Consider the following 20,429-nt stretch of genomic DNA (forward strand, 5'->3'; position numbering starts at 1 on the left):
GGTTCCTCGGGGTAAACATCAGTGAGGACCTGACATGGACACATCACACCAGGGTCATATCCAAGACGGCTCGACAGCGGCTCTTCTTCCTCCGCAGGCTGCGGAAGTTCAACATGGACTCCAGGATACTCTGCAACTTCTACAGGTGCACCATCGAGAGTATCCTGACTGGCTGCATCACCGCCTGGTATGGCAGTTGCACCGCCCTCAACCGTAAGACTCTACAGAGGGTGGTGAAAACTGCTCAGCACATCACCAGGACGGAGCTGCCATCCATGGAGGACCTCTACACCCAGCGGTGTAGGAAGAAGGCCGGTAGGATATTAAAGGACCCCAATCACCCCAGCAACAATCTGTTCTGTCTGCTGCCGTCTGGCAGACGGTACCGCAGCATCCGGACCAAGACTACCAGACTCAGAGACAGTTTTATACCACAGGCTATAAGACTGCTGAACTCCTGAGCTGTGTGAATGTCTACTCACATCTTTTTATAGTACACACATACATATATATATATATATATTATACACATCTGCCATACATATCTGTTTATAGAACACATATCTATATATTATACATATCTGCCATATACCTCTGCTATACATAATATATGCATCTGCCCATACCTCCTCATTCAACAGTGTAGTGTTTAAATACTTTCAATGTATTCCACATATGTATATATTTCACATCCTCAAATCTTTATTGTTGTTATTGTAAATTTTCTTCTCTCTTATAACACTATTTTATTTATCTTTTGCACCATGTATGTTGAGTTGTTGGAGGAGCACGCGACATAAGATTTTCATTGCCAACATATACGCTGTATCTGCTGTGCATATGACAAATAAAACCTTGAAACCTAAACCTGTTTATGCAATATACTCAGTGTTGGGAAGGATACTTTCAAAACGTATTCCGTTACAGAATACAGAATACATGCCCAAAAATGTAATTTGTAACGTATTCCGTTACATTAGTCAATCTGAGTAACGTATTCTGAATACTTGGATTACTTCCACATTGAATTGCATTTTAAACGTGTAGGAATATGCCCATCAAATCCTGCTTACTAAACAGCCCTATTCTGGTGTGTTCTTCTGTTCCAATTGGCTGAATGTGTTAGGTCCTAGTCACCCTGAAAGTGCAATATATTATAATTTTCTGTAGAGGAACAAAGAAATGTCCAGAAAATGTGCCCTGAACAAAGGCTATGTATGTTAACACAAAATATGTTTTGCTTGGTTAAAAAAAAAAAGAAGAATTGACCAATTTTCTCATTCAGTTTCTTTATTTACTCAGCTGTTAAAAGTGGGAAAATAGAAAAACATAAAATACTCTGTTTCTGTTCAGAATTTGCTGTTACATCTAACATTGTTTTTTTCACTGAGCGACTAAGTGCGTAGGTGTTCCAACTTATCACCTTAAAAATAAAAAGCACCAGAGGAAAACCTGCCTTTTCCCTACCCTTGTCCCGATTTTACATGATAAAAGCATAAAAGGATGATATGAAACATTCCATTAAGATTGTTACAGCTGACTTTTTTACACATCAATGTTCTTCCATTAAGAAAGATACACTAATAACGGTCCTTCAAAACAAAACAGAAACACAAACTGAATGTGATGATGGCAAAATGATATCCTTTTTTTAAACTACGCCACCAAATGTTATATTGAAAAACCAACATTACTTCTTGGTAATGTAACAACAAAGGCTAGCAGCAAAAAACTATCCAAAATGTCAAAGTTGTACATAACAGGGTGAAAAAGAGTTCCATTCAAATGACCCATGGTTACATGGAAAAACAAAATACAGCACTAATTCTATAATGTAAATAAAATACAGAGGAAAAATAAAACAAATAAAGCTAATAAAAAGTCACAGCAGGATTAGTTACACAGGGACAGTTCCCATTTTATTCATCTATAACACAGTTTAGTTAGAACACCCCTAATCAACGAGCGAGACATCCAGGTATCTTTCAACACCGTTCCACCTGGGCAAAGGGGTATATTTCTATTTGAATACTTGGAGTCTAATTTCCATTGTGTAAACCTGTTTATGCAATATACTGTATATCAGTCAGCTTCTGCGGGACCTACATGGAACCGGATGCTGGGAATGACCCATAGTGGTGTGGTGAGACATTTCTCCAGTCAGTCCGTGACGTTTTTCCAATGTGTACTTAACTACAGTCTTTGAGTTATTATACCTATTAATAGGCAAACGTATTTATTCAAAGTGTATTATTATAATGCACAGGACCAAAGTCTGGCACTCATCCCTCTCCAGAAAAGAGAAGCTCTCCGCCCATTTCCCGCCTCCACCAAGTCTCATATCTTTCTCAGAAGGAACTGAAAGGTTGGGTTTAAAGACGGACATTTACTGTCTTTTCACAAACTGTGACAGCGGGACTGACTCCAGGCGGTTTCGTTATCAACGGGAATAATTTATAAAAAAACGTTTTTTTGTTTCCTTTTACCCTCGAAACTAAACCAACACTCAAAAAGGAAAACCGGGATGTGTCAAAGTCGGGACGTCTTGTTTTTAAGCTGCCTCTTTTTAACGGTCCTGTCCCAAGACGGTAAGGAATGTCTTCACTTTCAATCTTGCTGTGGTACTTTTCCAATCTTTTGTGTGCATCCGCTTCCTTGAAGGAATTTTCCCAGCGGTGTTCCCGGTACAGACGTCACTGCTGAGGTTCACTTTTGAGCAAGAAAACAAGTATCCTACTGAGGCGAGATATAGTTAAACATGTCGAGGAACAGGAACCAAAGTCTGCTACCTCCAAGCTCATATGTAACTTTGTGTTTTTTTAACAAACACAATTCTGACTGTATTTAATTTGTAGGCTACAAACCATAGTTGACATATTGTTGTAAAGCCAGACAGTCTATACAACAAAATGGTGGTGGAAAGTAACTCTTATCTTAAATATACATTTGAGGTACTTTAGCCAAGTATTTCCACTTTATACTACTTTAAACTTCAACTCTACTCTACATTTTGGAAGCAAAAGTTGTACTTTTTACATTTATTGTCCAGATGGTTACTTACTAAATTCATCACACTTAGGAAAAACTTGGGATTATTTGGGAAAGAGTAAAGGCCTCATTGAGTATTTCTTGAGTGTGATATTAGTACTTCTACTCAAGTAAAGAACACATGGTAAGACATACTACAGCCGAGTGTGGGTTAAAAATAACTGACTATATACAGACTCAAATTGTGAATTCCCCACATAATAATGGCCCCACAGTTGTTCCAGGAAATAGCTTTATTTCTAAGAATTAGGATAAAGAGTTAGCAATGATTCACTCGGTCACATAACATGGAATATATAAAAATAGTCCCATCATTTTTCCTACATGAATGATATTAACAAGATATGTAAGTTACCACGCAGCTGATGTGTCCTTTGTATATATAGTTCTTTGTTTATGATAAGTGATAACCAAATGTAAAGGTTTACCGTTCACTTGCATGTTACAATACAGCTATGAGCTGTGGGAAATGTAGTAATTGGACTTCAGTACATGAGCCAACTAAAGTGAAGTAGCTTTATCTCCAGATAAGTTCATATGTTTTATATTTGCTGTGCAGTCAAAATGCAGACAGAATGAAAGGAATGGTGTGTTATTGAATGTCTTTTCTCTTTTTTGCTTAAGGACACACGTTATTACCACAAAATGTGTCCCTACGCTGGATTCATGACTTCCAGCAGCAGTTGATCTGGGCACCACCACAGCACTCGATGGAAAAATGCAAATATGAAGGTTATGCAAAATTAAAGAACACAGAAAATGACAAGGAAAAAGTGAGTGTGCATGTGTCTCATTGTTTTTTTTGATTGCAATTGTATTTAATAGCTTGTCAGGGACAACAACAACAACAACAACAACAACAACAACAACAACAACAACCTTTAAACGTGAAATATTTCCTGGATAACAACTAACCTCCATGCACCGCCAATTGGATTGACTAAGGTTTTTTACATCATTCTTAGAAGTCTCACAAAGTGCATAGACTCTTTTATCATTATTATCTTTATACCAATATATTTTTTGTCATATTATCTTTAGGATTATTAAAGTATTTTTGTGTATTTTTGTTTCTACATGTTTGCTTGTATTCAGTGCGCTTACAAAAATAAAGATGTTAAAATACTATCATGAAAAAATGTATTCCATTACATGTTCATAGGACCCACCGCTTTTTGAAAGTATAACTTATAAATGTTCTGAAAAATTGCAAAGAAATGTAATAAATAAGAACACTGGTTTAGGGTCTAGATGTGTAATTTGGAACAGGGCGTGTTCAACACTCTTAAAAGAAGACAGAGATCATATTCATTCATTCATTTGTATCTGAAATAAGTGTCCCCACCACCAATGAAAACAAAGTGACATGTTATAATCCGAGAAGCTGCTTAACCTCTTATGATTCCTGGAAAGCACTGATGTTTGTTCCTTATGTTGTTGTTTTGTTCTGTTTCCCTATTCCTGGGGGATCAAGTCTGATATGACGTCCCCCTGGCAGCTGGATTTCGTGATGGAAGGGGGGTTTCTGGAAATGTCTGTAAAAAGTGTCTGTGGTGACAAAACCAGTGAGCCGGTGGTCAGGAATGTCACCTACCCAGGTAACTGAATGCTTCTGCAGTTGAACCGTGCATGGATTGCATTACCATCTGTGTGTTTATAACAGTGTGTGTGTGTGTGTGTGTGTGTGTGTGTGTGTGTGTGTGTGTGTGTGTGTGTGTGTGTGTGTGTGTGTGTGTGTGTGTGTGTCTCATATCCTGGCAGAGCTGGTGAGGGACTTGCAGTGCTACGTAACATCCAGCACACAAACTCACTGCATCTGGAAGAATACCATTCACACTCCCTCGGATATGGGGTTCTTCTATCAGTGAGTTTGTTTTCTGTTAAACACAGATGCATCTTGACCAAATACAGACAGAGAGTGCTCCCAGCCGGGCCATAGAGACAGGCACATGTAAAACAACATGGCTGCCAAAAGGCGAGCGATTATGCCAACAGGAACTGCTGAGCAAGTAGGGCAGCACGTCCTCATACAATACCCGAAATTCTATGATAGGCATACTGAATTATTTGAAAAAGAAAATGAAAAGAAAAAATCCTACTAGGCTGCACCTTCACCAGGCCTCTACACCTTTTATATTATATTTGAAGGGAATGGAAGAAAACATCGAGATGCAGTGCTGTTGTGTCAGAGTATTAAGGGCAGAAACACGCTGTTACCCAAGGGAAATGAGTAAGCTGTGTTACAAAACATCCTGACACCCGCAGTTTCATCACATAGCATTCAGCCCAACCAGAGCGGCATTAAAGGAACTGAATCAACACACTCTATAAAGTAGTAGATGTATTTTTGGTCATTTTGTCTGATAATGTCTTATTACACAAATGTAAATCAGATTGTAGAATTTGACACTGTCAAAATACATCCTTACATTCTACTCTTGTATCTATAACCCGCCTAATTACTGGCTAATTGTATTAAATCATGACAAGATTATTTAAGGAAACCAATCAAATGTTTGTCTCTAATGGCTTTTTAAAAAAAGCTTTTTCCTCAATAGTGAAAGAATAAGTATCAGGTTTCAAAATTCCATTCCTGATTCAACTTATTAATAAATCAGTCAATGCAACCAGCCAGCCAGTAAAGTTCCCAAACTCTGAATATTAAAGAAAATGTTCCACCTGATGGAGTAAAGCCAAAAACTGCAGTCCTGTTAATGGATTTATAAAGAAATAGGGTGTAGCGTGTTAATGACATGGCATAAGAAAGGCTGTTTACGCTTTGAGCGTTAGGAAAAGCGCTATACAAATCTGATTCATTATTATTATTAATAATAAAGCAAAATGTTATTTCCTCTACAGAGAGGTTAGCTGGTTACCCTTAAGCTAAGCTAATTATCCTATTTCTGTTCATATTTAGGAGTATCGATACTTCCAAGAATATCAAACTCTTCTTTAAATTGTATTGACTCCAGTGGTGTCCTCTTGGCCAGGTCTGAGTTGTATACTTTTTTTTAGATCGATCAGCTCCTTTTTACTTCTCTGAAGATTTCAGGAGTGTTTTTTTGGCCTAACTTCCCTTTTTTTCCTCTATCTTTCCCAGCTTAACCACGGCTTTCAAGAAAAATGATTCCAGCCCGCCCACCTACGACATTAGAGAGTGCCCATCGTACAATATCACCGGCGACCTCAGGACCGGCTGTGATCTGAAGGCCGACGTCCAAAATAACATGCTCATTGCGTTTAACGGGACGCTGAACAAGAAGCCTGTGAGGAACACCTTCAGGGTAGTGCTCATTGCCGATGGTACGCCAGTATCAGTAGTACTGTAGGGGTCATTCCCAGCATTCCGTGCCATTTCAGCACGGTTATTTTAAAGAAAAGTCTTAATTTTCCACGATTTTTGGGTTATTTAATCTGAATGGTGGCTTGTTTGAGTATATATTTTTTTGGGTCCAGCTTAGGACATTATGGTCAAATAATTGTGACCAAATCCTCTCCACCGAGGAAAAGCGTCCGGCATGTTACAGGCGAAATGTTACTCTAACCCTCAAACATATTTTAACAAAGCATTCCAATGAAAGCATTATTTTGAAAAGTATTTGTTCTATTCTATTTTTGACACAATGTCTATTTTAACCCATTGATATATTTTCCTATATCCATCACAGAAGTTTGGCAAACATGATTTGGGACATGGTAGTTTTGCCTCCTTCAGAGTTCCATTCAAATGACCCATGGTTACATGGAAAAACTAAATACAGTACTAATTCTATAATGTAAATAAAATACAGAGGAAAAATAAAACAAATAAAGCTAATAAAAAGTCACAGCAGGATTAGTTACACAGGGACAGTTCCCATTTTATTCATCTATAACACAGTTTAGTTAGAACACCCCTAATCAACGAGCGAGACATCCAGGTATCTTTTTTACTTGAATACTTGGAGTCTAATTTCCATTGTGTAAACCTGTTTATACAATATACTGTATATCAGTCATCTTCTTGGGGAACTACATGTTACCGGATGCTGGGAATGACCCATAGCGGCGTGGTGAAACACTTCTCCATTAATGTCTTAGGGTCTCTTCCCTTCTTTGGACATTGTTAGCTGTTGTCTCAGTGTGGAGATGCATGCCACAGTTGCTTATCTTCATCTTATCACAGTGCATGCATTTATGTCTGTTTCCATGCAGTGAGACCTCCTGCCCTTCAGTGGACTGTCACCAAAAAAAGGGACTCATTCCAAATCAGCTGGACTAAGCCCAACATCAGTATGTCTTGGGAATACACAATCAGATACACTGAATGCACTGAGACAAAGGTAAGAAACACAGCGGAGCAATATTGAGATGCTTTCCTTTAGTTTTTTATATGTATTCAATCTTAGTAGCACCTCAATATCTGATTCGAAATGTTTTACTTCTAAGCCCTAGAGCTAAAAATATGAGGTTTGAGGGTTATTTAATTGTGGCTCTGTGAAGTGTGAACAAGCAAAAGTGATTGTCTCAGTCAGTTCTTCTTAGCATGTCGTTTGTGTAACCCTCAACTAATTTCCTTCCTCCTAAACACATTTGCATAGAGCTTTAAAAAAAAGTCATTTTTTGCCACATGTTGCTTTTATGTTTGCTTTGGTCCATTTCAGTTCTTGTGTGAATACACAATAAAAACATAAAGGGACTTAATGTCAACAACAGCTTTATATTGCTACTAATGGTTTCTTTACAGCAATTCAATTTGAACATAAAGCGATATTTAAGTTGTTCCGATTCAGAAACATAATATCCTAAGAATCATAAAATCATGTCTCCAATTTAAAGGACACCTATTATGCTAAATCCATTTGTCCATGTCTTGTTCTGCTCTCTGTTTGTCCTGATCCATCTATATAAAAACCTGTCAGCTGATCAGATTTTAGCCACTTTGTGATGGGGTTGTGCAACCATAAGCCAATAACCAACCAAGGTCACCTCGGCCCCCATCATCAGCTGAATCTCCTCCTAGAGCAACTTTAAACCGATTGTGTTTTTTTAAACCGATCAGTTCTCAGAGGGGCGTGGCCAGCAGCAGCTCATTAGCATTTAAAGCTACAGACACAGAACAGGGCTGATGGATGGGATGCTGCAATGATCTGTTTGGTGTTTCAGCCAATCAGAGGCATGCTCTGTACATACCTGAGACCTGGAATGTATTGTTGAAAAAGAGTATAATAAGTGACCTTTAAATTCCACATCATTTTCGTGTTGATCAGTCCACTGATGATTTAACCCGTGTCCCTTCCCTTTCTCACAGACGTTACAGGTTAAAGACAACGCAACATCGACTACGTTGCCAATTGTCTCTCACTGTCCGTACAAAATTGCCATTCAAGCAAAAAGCTTGGGAGGAGAGACACCATGGACTGACGACAAGGATTTTGGTATGGTCGTCGTCTCTTTGTCTATTCAATTGAATTACTTAGAGGTATATATACTTGACTTGAGTATTTCCTATTCATGACACTTCTAATTCTACTCCATTATGTTCAGAGAGGTTTATTTCCCTTTAAATGCTGTTACGTTATCTCACCGATCGTTCAAATTCTAAGAAGAACTTTGACAATACGATGCATTTCAAAATAGGGAATTATCCAACAGTACATACAATCTAAGCTTAAGAAACTATTTGAAATTTGACGGACCTGTCGTGGTGTAGAAGTGTAATTTATCTGTGGCTTGGAAACTCTGCGGCTCTATCAGTAACTGTCAGACCCTCGTAACGTCCCGGATGTTTTTGCATGCAGCTGCAGACACAGACCCCAATGCGTGGGTGTATGCGGCCGTTATCATCCCGCTGCTGATCGCTTTCCTGGCAGGCCTGGCCATCCTGTGTTGCAGGGAGTACGTAAAAGTCTTCACCTCCACCTTTTCATTCGGCTGAAATGAAGTGGTGTGCTTGCCTCTGATGTTAACCTCCCTTTCTCTCTACAGGAATTGGAAAATCCTCTTCCCCAAAATCCCAATACCTCGTGACCTCATCAGCGGAATTTCTAACAACAACAACAACAACAACAACAAGGTCTGTGTTTTTATTTACAAGGCCCCCTCAACCACTACATTAATATCTTGTTCATTTTAATACTGGCACACCCCTGCGCTTATTTGAACACAAAGCTACCTCCTTTAAAATCTGCACGGCTTTTCATTTTTTATACCAATACTCTACAAATTGTATTTTTGTCTTATTATCCTGGACTCAGTTTTTTGGTTTATCTTTATTTCATATTAATATTTCCCTATATTCAAATGTTATTCTACTTTCTGTCTCAACAAGGACGAAATCAGACCTCAATATTCTATCCTGTTCTTTTTTTCAACGCACCCCAGCAGTAGGATTTTCCTTTTCTTAAAATGCATCTTCCTTAACTGACTTTATTGTTAATTGCACAGCAACAGTGTAGGTATGGCAATGACAATCTCAAGTCCCAAGCGACCTAAATATATACATAGAACAATAACACACATTTTAAAACAAGAACAATTGTGTAAGAAAAAACAGAGTAGAAATCAAAAATAACCCAGGGAAATTCCTCGTATGTGTAGAACTCATCTGGCAATAAACCTGTTTCTGATTAAGTCACCAAGAACAAGAAATAATATCATTTTTATTATCTCCTGGTTCTCACCTGGTCTTGACCCTGGTGTGCTAGCCAATTTTAGACCCATCTCCAAGCTGCCTTTTATTTCAAAAATCCTGGAAAAAGTTGTTTATACTCAATTAAAATCATTTCTGGATGAGCATGATGTCCTGGAGGTCTTCCAGTCCGGTTTTAAAACACTGCATAGCACAGAGTCAGCCTTACTAAGAGTTTTTAATGACATCCTCCTGGCAAATGACTCTGGAGACTATGTGATTCTTGTCCTCCTGGACTTAACTGCGGCTTTTGATACCGTGGACTTCAACATCTTAGTGCCTCGGTTGCAGCCCGTAGTGGGCATTTCTGGTACCTCCCTGGACTGGTTCAAGTCCTATCTGGCAGACAGAACCATGTGCGCAAGCCTTGGTGGTTCTGAGTCCCGCACTGCTCCGCTGTCATATGGGATTCCACAGGGTTCAGTTTTAGGGCCACTGCTTTTCTCATTGTACCTGCTGCCCCTGGGTTCAATCCTGAGAAGCATGGTATCTCTTTTCATTGTTCCGCTGATGACAGCCAGATCTATGTGCCACTGAAGAAGAAGGATGCTTTCTCTCTGAAACCACTTCTGTTATGTCTTGAAGACATTAAAGCCTGGATGTCCATGAACTTCTTAAAATGTAATGAAAACAAAACAAGTGATGGTGTTCGGTCCCAGTGGCTCTTGTGAACCCCCTCCTGTTGACTTGGGCCCCTTCGAGCACTACAGGAAGCCACCAGTCACAAACTTGGGTTTTAAGATGGACAGTGATTTTAAACTAGACCGGCAAATTGGTGCAATAGTGAAGTCCAGCTTTTTAATCTTTGGCAGCTGGCAAAGGTGAAGCCCTTCCTTGCACATAAGCACTTTGAAACAGTAATCCACACCTTTATTACATCTCGGCTGGGTTACTGTAATGCAGTTTATCTTGGAGTCAGCCAGTCCTCCCTCGCACGTCTCCAGTTAGTCCAAAACGCTGCCGCTCGCCTCCTAACTGGAACACGTAAAAGGGAGCACATTACTCCCATTTTAGCCTCCCTCCACTGGCTGCCTGTGCATTTTAGAGTCCATTTTAAGATTCTTTTATTTGTTTTTAAATCTTTAAATGGTCTCGCCCCGTCTTACCTCTCTGAGCTGCTCCATCCTTACACTCCTTCCCGGTGCCTCAGGTCAGCTGATCAGCTGCTCCTGGAGGTACCAAGGCCTAAACGGAAGCTCAGAGGGGATAGAGCCTTTTCCGCTGCCGGTCCTAATCTGTGGAATGACCTCCCATTGCACATTAGAAAAGCCCCTACACTGCCCATTTTTAAAACTCGTCTTAATACCCATTTCTATTCCTGGGCTTTTAACCCAGCATGAGACTATGTTTCATTGGTCTTGTTGTTTTGATATTGTTATTGATTTTTTATTGTTGTTTTTATATTGTTTTTGTGTTTTGTGCTACGTGTTTTTATCCATGTGCAGCACTTTGTTTCAGCTGCGCCTGTTTTTAAAGGGCCTTATAGATAAAGTTGATTGATTGATCTCAATTTCAAAAAGCATGGAATCCCCGAATGTATGTATGATTCTTTTAATATTCCTAAAAAAAACAATGAAGGCTCTGAGAGCAACAATGAGCTGAGCAAAACAACAAGCATTTCCAACCCTTACCATCTTCTTCTGGTTTTTCTCAGAGCATGGGCCCCCCCCTGTACGTCCCCGCAGAGAAGGAGGACAACTTTAACATCACTCTGGTGACAGACCCCCAAATCAGCAAACCGGACATCTGATCGGCCCCATTCTAATTTTCTGTCTCAACAAGACAATGTGAAGACGTGAATGTTACACTCATGAATCCAGGAGATTCTTTAGCCCACGTGCATCAAGGGAGATCTCAGATCAAACTTCCATTGAACATGAAATTTTGGCAGCTATGCATTCCTTTTAAACGCACACCAGCAGTATGATTTAGTTTTGACTTATGGGAGAGTGTGTTTGTCTGTTTCTTAGCAGGTTTACAAATAAATGACTGTTACAGATTTACGTGAAACTCTGTTCAAGAGCATGTACCAAGCAATGACCTCTTCAGTTCCATAGCAGAATGGAATCACAGGTTGGAGGCAGGCATTATTTTTCCTTATTATTTGTCTTTTGTTGCTCTAAATGTCTTCGCTGCACTACTTTGGTGGAATCAATACATTAATGTGTCCTTATTTGAAGCAATATAGTAAAAGTGATGAATAGTTTTAGCAGTTTCCGGGCATTATATTTGAAATGAGCTTGTCCCAGATTGTATGAGGAGGTGTGGAGTTTCTGCTTTTCTCTGTTGTATATAAATATTGTGTGTTTTTAATTGATTTTGCTTCATAGATACAGTTATATCAAATGTTTATGGATATGTGTGCAGAAGTCGGGGGAGGATGAAGACTATCACTGTGATATAAATGAATCCCTTGTGTGAAAATACTGATGAATATTGGGGCTGTACATTTTGAAAGAGCCAATCAGGAAGGATGGATGTAATTTTTAATAAATGTTTTGAGTTTCTGCACAAAAAGTTTCACTTTTTGTCAATGATATAATCTAGGAATGATACAGGTGGACGTAGAGTTTACAGGCGAAACCATAGTAAACAGTAACTGTGTGTGAAGTGATTTACAGAATTGAAAGGAACTTCTAAGAAAATAATTAATGATGATAATGCATTATTTACACTGAGAAGTTTCAGTTTTGTATAGTAATTAACTACTGGTTTTCAAGGAGAACTGAAAGTTATTCTTGCCAGACATGAAAGTTCAAAATTGGGTAGCCTAATAACCGCTTCACGCACTTACTCAGCAGTTGAACAATTGCATTTATAAAAATGACTGAGATGCTATCAAATACTTTCTGTGTTAATGTTATCTAGATAGAGTATATTACAGTCACACGTTCAATTCAAGTTTAAATGCTCACATTCAAAGCTCACTAGGGAAAGTGTATTTGTATTCACTGTACCAAAACACTGGGGAGAAAATGTGCATGAATTTTAAGGATGAATTTTGCCTGGGTCTATGTTTAACCAACAGAAGGTGTCCTTGACATGAAAAGCCTAAAAAGACAGTGTAAATTGTAAGAAATTAATCATGGTGTCACATGGGCGGGGGGGGGGGTGGTATCTGATGCAATCCTGGTGTAACAATAGACTGTGTAGCCTACTGTTTCTACAGTGACCCACACTAAGTAGGACTTATACATGTGTTTGGAAATTGATGATTTCAAGACTATGACGCGATAAAATGACCGAAATACCCAAAATTAAACACCTATGGTCTATTTTGAATAGGCATAGCAAACACTATCTTCTCATTTTTCTCATTGCATTTAAACATGTCTGTATCACTGGCTTTCTTTAAAGTGGCCGATTTACGGTTTGTTGTCTTAAATCCGTCATATCGCCGACGAATATATTTTATCTCTATCTGATTCGAACACGGAGAAACCGAAGCTCCGACAGGCACCATTTTGGCTCTTTGGAGGAAATTAAGATACTTTTATTTAAAGACAAATCCGGGTTGAAACCTTTCAAAACAAAAGTCTCCATTATGAAGACTGTGACGTCGACTTTTATTGTTTAACCGGGACTGCTAGACTTCCGGTTTTACCCCAGCTAACGTGACTCATCACTGATAGACACACATCACAGGGTGTTGCAACGGCGCCATCTGGTGGTCGCACTTGGAACTACCAGCATGTCGGCTCAGAGTGGTCCTGATGCTGCGGGATGCAGAGAGCAGCGATATGAGAAGCTATATATATTAAAACGGTGCCAGGCCCGGGTTATCCTGGCGCAGTCTCTGTGGCGCAATGGAATAGCGCGCTGGACTTCTAATCCAGAGGCTCCGGGTTCGAGTCCCGGCAGAGATGAGTCACTCTGTGTGCCACACGGCAGACCTGCGGTCACTTTTATCAGATGAAAAGGTTGATGGTGATGTTTTCTTTGCAGATGCATGTAAATGATCACAACTGTTCGTGCAATACTGAGAGCTGAGACCCATTCCTTCTACGCTGTATACCATTTACTCTTTTCTGTTAACATTTAATAGCAAATACAATTCTGAATTTGTTTTCCAAACCTGATTTCATTAGGTTTACTCAAGTAAGCCTCCTTGTTGCATGATAATCTACAATTCGTTTTTTCACTCTCTTTAAAATTCTTACTATAGCCTGTACTACATTATATTCGTATATTGATTCTGCTTCTAGAGCTAGATCTCCGAAACATTTAAGTTACGTCTTAACAGGGGTAACTTAAATGTTAACTTTTATTCTGTGCATAATGACTTTCTCGAAACGAACCACGTTATTCATTTATAATACGTTTAAATGTGATATTGCTTGTGTTTATTAACATCCCTCACGCAGACTATTGGGGAGCTTTTAAGGTTGAAACAGACAAAATATGTTGTAAATTATAAGGTGAGTAGACCTATTTAAGGTTGGAGTCGTTGTTACCATGTTGGGAACATCAGATACAGAGGGATTATCGTTCCAGTCGCTGTTGGAGCTCATTCAGTGTCATTCTTGGTTTAGGACACCAGGGAGCGCTCCATCCTCAGTGTCAGTCACTTTCCCGGGTGAGAGACTGGAGGACGGGCTCTCTGTGCAGACCTACCGAGCTGTGACAGCTAGTATCATGGGGAACCATCACCAAAATATGTAGCCTACATTATGTGACAGGAATCAGGTCTGTTTATTCATCATGGGCTCGGGCTATCTATTTCATCAAAGTGACATCACCACCTTACCCCACTTAGGTAAGAATATAGTAAGAATATTTATGAATATTCCTATGGTACTCTATACTCCTACATCTTACTACCCTACTTAAGAATCTCCTGCAATATATTAAGCCTATATTGTGCTTTCTAACAGGTTACAATGACATCATGATTAATTATATTGAGTGACAACTGGGCCCCTGTATGCTATCTTCTATTTAATATACATACAACTTCTTTACATTAAATGTGACATCACCGTCTTTAAATTTTAGGCCTAAATGATAGAAAGTGGAAGATAATGTTATTGTAGAGGTAAGTTAAGGTATCTAGAATGACTTCATGTCCTAATGTCACATTGTCAAAAACAAGACTCAAAGCATTACCGACCACAGCAAATGTGTCAAAAATAATTATGCTCTTGAAGCTTGTTTATTGTTTGAATTTTTTACTTCACTATGTGTTTTTTCGGCCGGTGTGCAACATCCAGGGGGAGAGGGAAAAGGGGGCAGTGCTGTGGTGCTGCTGACGTGAGAGAGAGAGGGGGAGAGAGAGAGGAATGCCCCGTTAATGAGAATATGACGTCAAGTCAGAGAGATTACGGTGAAGACAACACCGGAAGTAGAGCTTGGTTGCATAGTTTGAACTTTTATTCAGCTTTATTTTCAAGCAACTAACGAATCTCTGGTTTAAAATACAACATCAACATGTGTCGTCCTGTTGAGTGATGTCTCTCAGGACTGAAAGCTTTTATTTAAATGAAAATAGTCTTTCTTTTTAAAGAATATGTCATTTCTATATGAAGATGGCTTGCACAAGGGCACAACAGGACAATACATTTAAGCTATCAAATATAATGTCTAAATGTATCATTAAACGAAAACAGCATTTATTGGTAATATATCGTCACATATTAACTGATGTTCATTCCTCGACATCTGTTTTCAATGTAAAATCATCTCGTTCAATGTGCGTTTTATTTTGAACGGAACTCCCAGATGTTTCCGGTGTTACTCCTGCTAGCTTGCTGCCCCAGTGAAGAGTAGAAAACGGACTGTCGCTGGAGAGCAAAGAAGAGAGGGTTGAAAAAAGCAGTGAAATGGTGTAAAAGCTGAGCAAGTCCACGCAGAGACAGGAGAAAAACGAGGAGGGACGAAGCAGGAGGATTATTGTTCTTTATCTAATTATTACCAAAGTCAGCAAACTCCCGCTTTTTGATGCTGTCCTCACGGAGGTTTGAGCCAATAACGGACTTATTGGTCGGCTGAACCATGCAGAGGCTGCTGCTCCTGAGTTTGGTGTTGAGTTTTCAAACTGGTAAGTCTGCACTAGCTTTTTTCTGCATTACACACGGTGAATAATGTTTAATAGTGTCAACACTGTGAGAGGGTTTAACACAATGGTATTCCTCATCAACTGTGTGTGTCGAAAAAGGCATAAAACATGATTTCACAGCATTCCCGCAGCAATGGATCACCTTAGGCGGCGTGTGTGCGCGCGTGCATGTAAGTATGAGGGCGCGTGTGACTGCGTGTCCGCACCGCAGCAATGGATCACCACACTTTTTGTTGTGCGAATTATCATTGTCGCGCGCTTGAATACGCGTGCGAATACGTGCGTGCGTCCAACTTGAGTATTATTATTACTGCTGCATGCGCGTGCTCACGAGTCTTAATGACCTTTTGCATATGGCAAGCCCTCACGGTGCCGCTTTTCAGACGGGCCGTGGTGAGGCGCTGAGGACGTGACGGGAATGACAGTGATTGACCAGCGCTGCTCTACATGGCAGCAGCACTTCCACACTGCTATAGCATTTGAATGGCTTGCCAGTCAATGACACCAGTGCCACCAGCCCCTGTAGGGATCCTGTAGTCCTGTATCCCTCTCACACCAGCCCTTCCACTGTCACTGTGTCCTACCTGTGACACAAAGCCCATTTCCACCCTCTCTGTTGCCTGTGTATTTCAGCAGCACAATGAGGCGTGTGCAGCAGCAGCAACCCATGCAACTGCTCCCCCTCCATACCTGTGGGGTGCCAGGTAGGCTTATGTTAATCACAGCAAGTTGCTGAGAGACAGGAGGATGAGGAGGAGATGAGGATGGTTGTAATTTCTATAAGCTACCTGTTTGATCGAGGCATGTTTGGCGTCGTGGCCATGCAGCCGCAGCAAACCTCCCTTTTTTCCTCCTATTGTCTACCTTGGGTGACCGAGGAGCGTGCACGACTGGCTGGCCAGTAGACCACTTCATCATAGGTAGGGGGCGTGTTCGTAGAAGGTATGGAAAGGGATGATGTCACCATGTCTGCCAGGCTTTGTATCGCTCATCCAGGCTTGTCGCTCAGCATCCACCCATAGTGTATTGTTCAATGTTCCTGGAAGCACACCACAATCTATACAGGTGCAGGATCCTTTTTCTACGACAAATCCGGCGCTCCTAGAATCCACAAATGACACCATCGGGCATTGTCGCAACACACAAACACACAGACCCCCCCTGCTCCCGTCACCGAGACCCCTACTGTCACATGCTGTTGCCCTGTTTGTCCACTCATAAAGCGTTCAGTCCACATGACTAGCTCCGCAACACTTTGCAGATGTGAATAAACACATGCAGACACACACAGCCCATTTACATGTGTGAAGCCATTGTCTGTTGTTGCCTTTTTACGACTGTGTAATCCATCATTACTCCATGTTGGGATCTCAAACACAAAGACATTTGCTCTCAAAGGCTTTCCCGAAGACAAGAATAGTAGGCTGCAAATGGGGCTTCGTTGCGTTCAGTAAGATTGTATACGGTGTAATAAATGTAACGCCTCAATTGTTGCACTGTGGTCATTTGGCTTTGAGGAGTAAACGGAAATGAATAGAACCCTCAAAAGAGATAATACCAAGGTTTGGGAGCAGACTTTTATCTCTTCATTAGACAAGTAAAACAGTATTCCATGGCCTGCAATTTGCCCACATGTAATTGCCTAGCTGTGCTAATGATTGGATTGTTATTAGTCGAGCAGCTAATTTAAGCCTTGAATGTTTTTAAGTTCTTTACCAGCAACACCAGTAGAGTGATTGATCCAGTATCACAGCCTGGTGTCTACAAACTAACCTGGTAAAAAGTCCCAAGCAAGCGGCACCATTAATTCAGCTGTTACATGTTACTGCATGATCAATCATTGCAAACACACGCCTTTAACTTCCTAATGAGGCGCTTGGACTTGCAGCACTGCACCTACAGCCCATATGGTATAGGCTCAAATGCTGACTCGGACAAAGGCTCCAGTGCAGGTGTGCCATTTGTCAGCCTCCGTCCTTTTGTGAAGACGGACGCCACAAACTGCTGCTGCTGCTGCCCGGGCTGCACGCTCCGACCCTGAATCACGCAGCCGAGCGGTGAATCACAGACCTCAGACGGATTCCTGTGTTGTGCTCACAAAGAAAATATCCAGATATTTGAAGAGTCAGCTATTAAGAGGGGCTTTTAAACCCCGGGGAAAAAAAGGGTGATGAACAGTTGATCTTCAAAGTTGTATTTCTTTTAGTACTATTCTGTATGTGCAATGTTTATGACTCTGTGAACAATGAAGAATTAGAAAAGAATGTAATGGGATACTAAAAGGGCTGATTTCCATTTGCAATTGATGCATTCGTGCCAGTTTCTCTGTGACATTTTCATAACAATAAACTCTATTTCTGATTTATATAAAGTGACTCTGTTCGGCAAACAAACCTGGGTTTTGTACTTTTTACAGATACTAAAAAAAGCTGATTAGTTTGTTAGCTAATCTCACAAAGCCAGTCCTCCGCTTCATTAAGCTCATGCAAATGCACTAATGTTGGTTAGGAAGGGATGGGAACATTGTGGGCAGTAATAACCACTAAAACTGCACTTGGGAGAAGTAGTTTCTGCTGAGATAATGGCTACGAGGGATTTAAACATGAGCAGTACTATCTACTGTGGCTAATGAAGAAAAAAGTGCTACCCTACAGAAACTCAAGCCCGTCATGAACCTTCAATGAGGATCTGGTGGATTATAACTTATAGAATTATTTATAGCGCCACGGACCTTTCTGCCACGGCTAACGAACCATTCTGTGGGGCTATACTGAACCCTTTCCGGCTCGCAGTGTAGATTTGGAGTGACACATGTAGCGAGGCAGACGTCGTTTTTAATTTTCTGATCCCAGCGAGCGAGATATGGCTCTGGTGCATCCTATCGTTTATACGCGAATTGAGGTCACGATTTTTACGGGATCTGAATGATGCATTTTACCGAAGAAAAAGCATCACTAATTGACATCAGCCACTGAAAGCAATCAGTGAACCAGCTGTAAAGCTCAATCTGGGAATGGAGCCCGTGATGTTATAATGTACATCCACGCCTGTTGTTCCCCATTGGGCTCCATTCAATCAACAAATTCTTAGCATTTCCATCCCAGCGTGTGTTTGTCAATGTGTGACAAGCTGATTGCTTTTCTCTTCATATGTTTGTTTAAGGGCATTCCTTGGACACGAGTGTCATGTAATGCTTTTTGAAGTGGCTGCTTGCGGAAAAAAAACAGCCGCTTGAACGCCTCCTTTGAAAATATTGAGTAAAAACGTGATAAGGTACAGAAGAATTAAGTCATTCTCAAACTTGTGGTCGCAGATAAATTCAACAAAAAGTGTGCACACATTTCCTTTGAGCAACCCTGCGTGTTTATCAAGTGAAGCCCCAGGATTTAAAGTCCCCGTATGCTGATTGTGTTTGACAGGCCGGGGGGCATCCGAGTTATAAAAAGACAACGGAGAAAAAACCCACATCCCCTTAAAAATGTTTCTTTATGCAGAGCCCCCCGAGCAAGAAGGGAACACTTCATCACATCTGACTGAATCTATTGCCGTTGTTTTTCGACCACATTCTGCAGCCAGGACCAATTTGGGGGGGTGGGGGGCAGAAAAAGTTGTTTTGGGGAGAAGTGGGAAGGGGGACAAAGAGGGCTAGTCTTGCAGGCAGGTGGGTGAAGCCTGATGGAGAGTGATTAGAGTTTGTTTTAAAGGTGGTGAGGTGGAAAGCGGGGGGGGGGGGGAGTATTGTAGTGTTGGTAGAGAGGGAAGAAAAGGAGTGAGGGGACGAGGACGGAGGAGAAGGAGGGGGAGTGGTCGGGAGGCCAGCGGCGGAGAGAAAGGGACTGTTACTCAGGCCTGACTGCTCCCTCAGCGGTGACAGTGGAGCTGCTCATTCAGACAGAATATGGTCCAGGCCGGTTCAAAGACTACATTTGCGCTGGAATCTGGAGAGATTTTTTGCGTCTGAGGTGCCAGCCGAGTCCCCCCGTGCCCACCAAGGTTAATTGGCATTAATCGGTGTTGCTGTTAACTTTCTTCTTCGCCTCCCAACACAAGCCTTTTTATGCTTACCAAAGTTCATTCTTTCTGTCCCCTCCTGGACTTTCTTTTTTTTTTCTTCCAATCTGACTCTTTTTTCCCCTCCTCCTCCTCCCCACCATTACTTCTTTCCATCTACCCCTTTCTCTCCCTTGCTCTCTAATAAGTTCCAGATGTGGTTCCTGCATTCCTCTGGTCGGTGGAGAGAGAAAGAGAAGCGGGGAAGGGGGGGGTGGTATGAGTGGAGAGGGGGGTGCGGTGGGGGAGGGGACAGGAGGAGAAGCACATGAATTAAAACAGGGAGCGCATGATGAGGAAGAGGAGACTGTGTATTGTAACACACACACGGAGAACGCGCGCTCACACACGAGCAGAGGTTGGGAGATTGGATGTGTGTGTGTGTGAGCGCGTGTTTAAAGGGGATGGGGGAGGGGGGATATTGGTCCTGTAACCTCAAAAGTTTTGGGACATTCTCCTCCTCCTCCTCCTCCGTCTTCCCCCCCCTCCTCCTTGCCCCCTCCCTCCGCAGGAATGTGGCTGATGATGTCACTTCATTTCTCCGCTCTCCCAGTTTCTGCTCCTCTACAGGGACAGAGCAGAGAGAGGTGGGGGGGGGGGGGTGCT

At 41.2% G+C, this 20,429-nt stretch overlaps 2 protein-coding genes and 1 non-coding gene across 8 annotated transcripts in view; all 3 read left to right on the top strand.

Annotated features, from left to right (window-relative positions):
- The first annotated feature begins 2,270 nt into the window (after positions 1-2,270).
- LOC134875841 (uncharacterized) lies at positions 2,271-12,225 on the top strand. 3 transcript variants are annotated; one of them, XM_063900519.1, is made up of 10 exons: positions 2,271-2,588; positions 3,673-3,821; positions 4,523-4,646; positions 4,810-4,912; positions 6,149-6,351; positions 7,243-7,370; positions 8,339-8,465; positions 8,829-8,925; positions 9,016-9,098; positions 11,371-12,225. In XM_063900519.1, the coding sequence occupies exons 1-10, from the start codon at positions 2,525-2,527 to the stop codon at positions 11,466-11,468; spliced, it is 1,176 nt and encodes a 391-aa protein (XP_063756589.1). In that variant the 5' UTR covers positions 2,271-2,524; the 3' UTR covers positions 11,469-12,225. The 3 variants fall into 3 exon arrangements, with proteins under 3 accessions (XP_063756589.1, XP_063756588.1, XP_063756590.1); XM_063900518.1 differs by having other exon boundaries at positions 2,277-2,588; positions 9,016-9,103; positions 11,373-12,225; XM_063900520.1 differs by lacking the exon at positions 2,271-2,588 and having other exon boundaries at positions 3,809-3,993; positions 9,016-9,103; positions 11,373-12,225.
- A 1,285-nt stretch (positions 12,226-13,510) lies between these two features.
- Positions 13,511-13,584, top strand: trnar-ucu (transfer RNA arginine (anticodon UCU)). The gene has a single exon. It is a non-coding gene; the product is annotated as a tRNA-Arg (tRNA).
- A 1,901-nt stretch (positions 13,585-15,485) lies between these two features.
- kirrel1a (kirre like nephrin family adhesion molecule 1a) overlaps positions 15,486-20,429 on the top strand; it is a 31,360-nt gene continuing 26,416 nt past the window's right edge. For all 4 annotated transcript variants that reach the window (XM_063900836.1, XM_063900839.1, XM_063900837.1 and 1 more), the window contains exon 1: positions 15,486-15,755. In XM_063900836.1, coding sequence (XP_063756906.1) covers positions 15,710-15,755 — 46 coding nt within the window. In that variant the 5' untranslated portion in view covers positions 15,486-15,709. The remainder of the gene's footprint in view (positions 15,756-20,429) is intronic.

The sequence above is a fragment of the Eleginops maclovinus genome, chromosome 14 (assembly GCF_036324505.1).
Source record: "Eleginops maclovinus isolate JMC-PN-2008 ecotype Puerto Natales chromosome 14, JC_Emac_rtc_rv5, whole genome shotgun sequence".
NCBI classification, from domain to species: domain Eukaryota; kingdom Metazoa; phylum Chordata; class Actinopteri; order Perciformes; family Eleginopidae; genus Eleginops; species Eleginops maclovinus.